The sequence below is a fragment of the Phalaenopsis equestris genome, unplaced genomic scaffold, assembly GCF_001263595.1.
Source record: "Phalaenopsis equestris unplaced genomic scaffold, ASM126359v1 Scaffold233627, whole genome shotgun sequence".
In the NCBI taxonomy this organism is placed as follows: Eukaryota; Viridiplantae; Streptophyta; class Magnoliopsida; order Asparagales; family Orchidaceae; genus Phalaenopsis; species Phalaenopsis equestris.
Genome location: NW_018251568.1, coordinates 85945 through 90167, shown reverse-complemented (window position 1 = coordinate 90167; position 4223 = coordinate 85945). Strand labels below are relative to the sequence as shown.

At 33.7% G+C, this 4223-nt stretch overlaps 1 protein-coding gene across 1 annotated transcript in view; it reads right to left on the bottom strand.

Moving 5' to 3' along the window:
* Positions 1–2934: 2934 nt before the first annotated feature.
* LOC110038720 (stellacyanin-like) overlaps positions 2935–4223 on the bottom strand; it is a 2963-nt gene continuing 1674 nt past the window's right edge. The window contains exon 2 of the mRNA XM_020743615.1: positions 2935–3546. Coding sequence (XP_020599274.1) covers positions 3143–3546 — 404 coding nt within the window. The 3' untranslated portion in view covers positions 2935–3142. The remainder of the gene's footprint in view (positions 3547–4223) is intronic.

Genomic DNA, 4223 nt, shown 5'->3' with positions numbered 1-4223 from the left:
TATATATATATAATTGATTTTAAGTTCTTCACAATCCATATACTCATTGTAAAGGGGAAGGATGCTTTCTTAAATTTGAATCTTCCATCAACAAAAAATTTATTTAGTTTTCGTAATTTTACTTTTGAAAGTTTAGTTTTAAGTTAGTTAACTTTATTCTTTCAAGTCCATTTTATATAGCATTCACTTTAGTAGTTAATATTGAAACTTTGCACTTTACTTTTCTTTTCATATTTTTAAATTATAAAATAATTTTAAGAATTTACTTATAGGATTTTCCAACTTCCCTGTGGAATCGATATCTAGGACTCCATTAGTGCCCTTTATTACTTGAGTGATACGCATACTTGCGTTGATTTTAAAGGGGATTTGACAGATTAGAAATTTTTAAAGATAAATTATTTTCATAAAATTTATTTTTGTTCGGATTATATTGCAAATTTATTGTTATATCTGCCGTGTGTATTTTGTAATATTGAAAAATATTTATAAAATTTATGCACTAAATCTGACCGCATCATTAACCCGTAACAGAAAAATTCATATGAAATCCACTAAGGATGGTTGACCTGTCCTAGGCTGCTGGTCGAAGCTTTTGCTTAACAAACATAACATGTTAGGGAAGAGGTTGATAGAAATCCACCAAGGAATTTTGACTTATTTAAGGCTTTATGTAGAAGCTTTTTCTTGACGACTGCAGTGTTGTCAGCTGCGAAAATCCTTGGGAATTATTTTATCTTGATTTAATATAATAAAATATGTAATTTGATTTGGAAAATAGTATGTTAATTTTGAAAAATTTGATACCGAACAAATCCCATACATTTTAATACTTTAAATGACTGAGCACAATACTACAAACAATGCACATATCCCGAAGAATAAGCCTATTACTTGTCAGCAGACTCGACTATATCTGTTTGGTCTGTGAACCTTTTTTTTATATATTGGTTGACAAATTCTCATATCTAATATAAGGATTAGATAACGTTTATATTATTTTAGTTCTCTAGCTCCATATAGAGGCAAGCCCCTATAGTTAATTACATCGTAAGCAACTAAAGTCACGTAAGAAAACTCTCGATAATGACCAGAGGTATTTATCTTCAAGATTACAAAGTTTAGCTTTCAAGGTTGGACATGAAAAAATCAAATGGGAGTGGATCAAATAGGAGCAATTATTTTCAAAATCCAAAGAAACAAGAAGTAGAGGATGTCACAGGTTTTGTGGCAAACCTCGATGACTTCCTAATCTATCCTAATGTTGGTCTTGATGGCTGATGGGACCTTTGGTCCATGGCTCAAAAATGGGTTTAATCTAGGATTGAGGTGGCCAACTCACGTGCTTAGGCTGGGTTAGGGTAATTAGGGTTAATTAAATCAAAGTGTTAGGGAAAAGTTTGGTGTTAGGCTTAAAATGGGATTTGATCTTGAATATGGACTTCAGGATTAGCTTGGGTTTGGATATAGACTAATTGATGGTTCAATTTGGCCTAGGAGAATGCCATGAGGAATTTAGAAATTAAATTTTGTGGAATTAGAGTGATTACATAGCTCGATTTGATGAAATTTGGAGTTGGGTTCACTTTTGGGGTAATTGACTTGGACTTAAAATTTAGGCTTGAAATTGGATAGAATTGGACTTGAATTTGGTCTCAATTGGGATTTCACCTGATGAATTTTAATTTGGATTTAAAATTGGGTGAGTTTGGAATGAATTTGGTAGAGATTGAGGGTGATTTGAGTATTTTATGGGCAATTTGAGAAATTTGGCCAATTTTGGTGGATTTCGGGTATAATTCATTAGGTGGTTATGATTGATTTTAAGTATACTTAGAGTGAATTTAGGAATTTTGTCAATTCTTAGGGTATTGGGGGCATTTTGGTAATTTTAGGTGGTGTAGGGGTATTTTGGTAATTTTGGAAATTTTGAAGATATTTGAGCAATTGATGTAATTTGAAGTGGTTCAACATGATTTTTTGTGAGGAATTGGGAGTTTGGCCAATTTTAAAAATTTTAGGGTTCCAGGGGCAATTGGGTAATTTTGAAGAAAAGTGGGTGAAGGAGACCAAAATGGGATTATACAAGCCATGAAACCTCTCCCCTAAGGTTATAGGACACATGGGAGAGCTCATTTTGGATCCTCCACATGTTGGTCCTATTTTCCCAGTCAAAGGATAAGGGCCTGTGACCACCTATATGAGTCTTCAAAAAGAACCAGGAGATAAGTTAGGTATAGGTGATCTTAGGGTTTGAGTTTGTCCGTGTTGACCTAGATTAAGTCACCCAGGGCTGCCCTAAGGTTTTACTGATCCTATTGGAACTCACACTTGGGTCTTAACATGTTGGTCTTAACAATCCCAAGTGAGGAATGAGGGCTTATGACCACCCATGTGGGACTCAACAAAAAAGTTAAGAAGTGTTTAGAATTTCTATGTGGGAGGGTTCCACCACTAGTTGTCTAAAATAGTCAATAGAAAAGTCCTATGACTTGATCCCAGGCTTCTAAAGAGAAGAAATTAGACCTCATAAAAAATTATGTCAACAAATGTGTAATGGAAGTGGTCGAATCGTTTCCCCCTGAGATTGATTAAGCATAGAAACTCTGATCTGAGCTTGATTTGACTTGGATTAAGCGAATTTTGATATCATTGGGTATATCACATCGAGCCGGTCAGTTTGACTATATATTTCCTAAAATTAGAGTTTTGGATGACTCTTAATTGAAGTTTGAATGTTTCTTGCTATCTCGAGATTTGTGTCATGCCTCGAGATTCGTGCTAGAAAAATGAAAATTTTGTGGTTGCGTATCAATTCATTTTTAATTAAGAATTCTTAGGGCGCGTGCGTGCATACACATACACACACAAAAGCACTCATATCAACATATTATTACAAGTGATAAAGGATATTACAATTTTAACTTTACAATAGTACATCAATATATGCACTAATCAACCCCATATCCAAATATGACAACCAAGCCAAAGCTTCCAACATTATTAGTTTCGAAAGTCATAAAAATACCCAAAAATATGGCCATCATTCCAACACATTACATATTAACAACGTCCAAGCCCTAAAATTTAAAGTTATTTATTCAACATTGTCACACCAATGAAAAATATTTTCTACATTCACTCAAAATTTCATCAACCACCACCACAAAGCTCCAAAAGTAAAGCACAAACTAATGAACAAGGCATGACTCCTTCCACCACGATCCACGCCATTAGATTCAGGTGGCAATAAATTGGCATTCGTTGTCGTTGACGAGCTCCGAGGGAGAGTAGTCGACGGAGACAACTCCGGCGATGCAGCAACCGGCGGCGAGGCTGTTTGGTTGCTAATCACAGTAACTTTAAGCTTCATGCCTCCAAAACAGTGCGGAACATTTGAACAAATGAAATACTTATCGCCAACGCTAGTAAGAGGGACAGTGGTGTTCCCACCAGAACTTGTGAGGATAGCATTTGAAGTGTTGCAGGTGTTATAGCCATTTTTGTCCACCTGGTTGACTGTGTGGTAACTGGAATATTGGAATGCTGATTCATGCGAGGGAGGAAATTCATTTTAGCTTCAATTAAATGTATATATTTTGTAATATTTTTGTACCTCTTTTGTCATGAAGTTTTAGTAGAGAATTCACTCATATTTGAGGAATGGGGTGTTAGCATGTGCCTTTCATTCTAGGTTCATAATAATGATGTTTGATCTATTTTGCTTACAAGTATCATTATTTCTCAAACATATTAAGCGTATGCACTTGATTAGCTTGATTAACGTACAATTTTAGTTAATTAATTTTTTGAGTTGAGCCCAAGGGCAAAAGATGAGAGATTAAACTCTCAATCTCTATGTCTTAGGTAAGTGCACTGAGCTAATTAATTTCATTTATAAATTTCAAACCTCAAATGAATCAAACCATTTTATATGACCTGAAATGAGTCGAACAAAGATTTAATAAGGTTTAGCAGTAAAGTACTATATGTATTTTAGATAGTATGTATTAATATGAAAACCAAGAAATATTTGTCAAAATTTATAAATTACTCCTGCAGAATTAAAAATATTTATATTGATCTTTCCATCACTTAGTTATTAATAATTCACACACTTTTTTACTTAGTATTTAAAAAATGAGCATAATTTGGTTTTGAATGACACACACACACACACAGATATATATATATATATATATACATATATATATATATATATA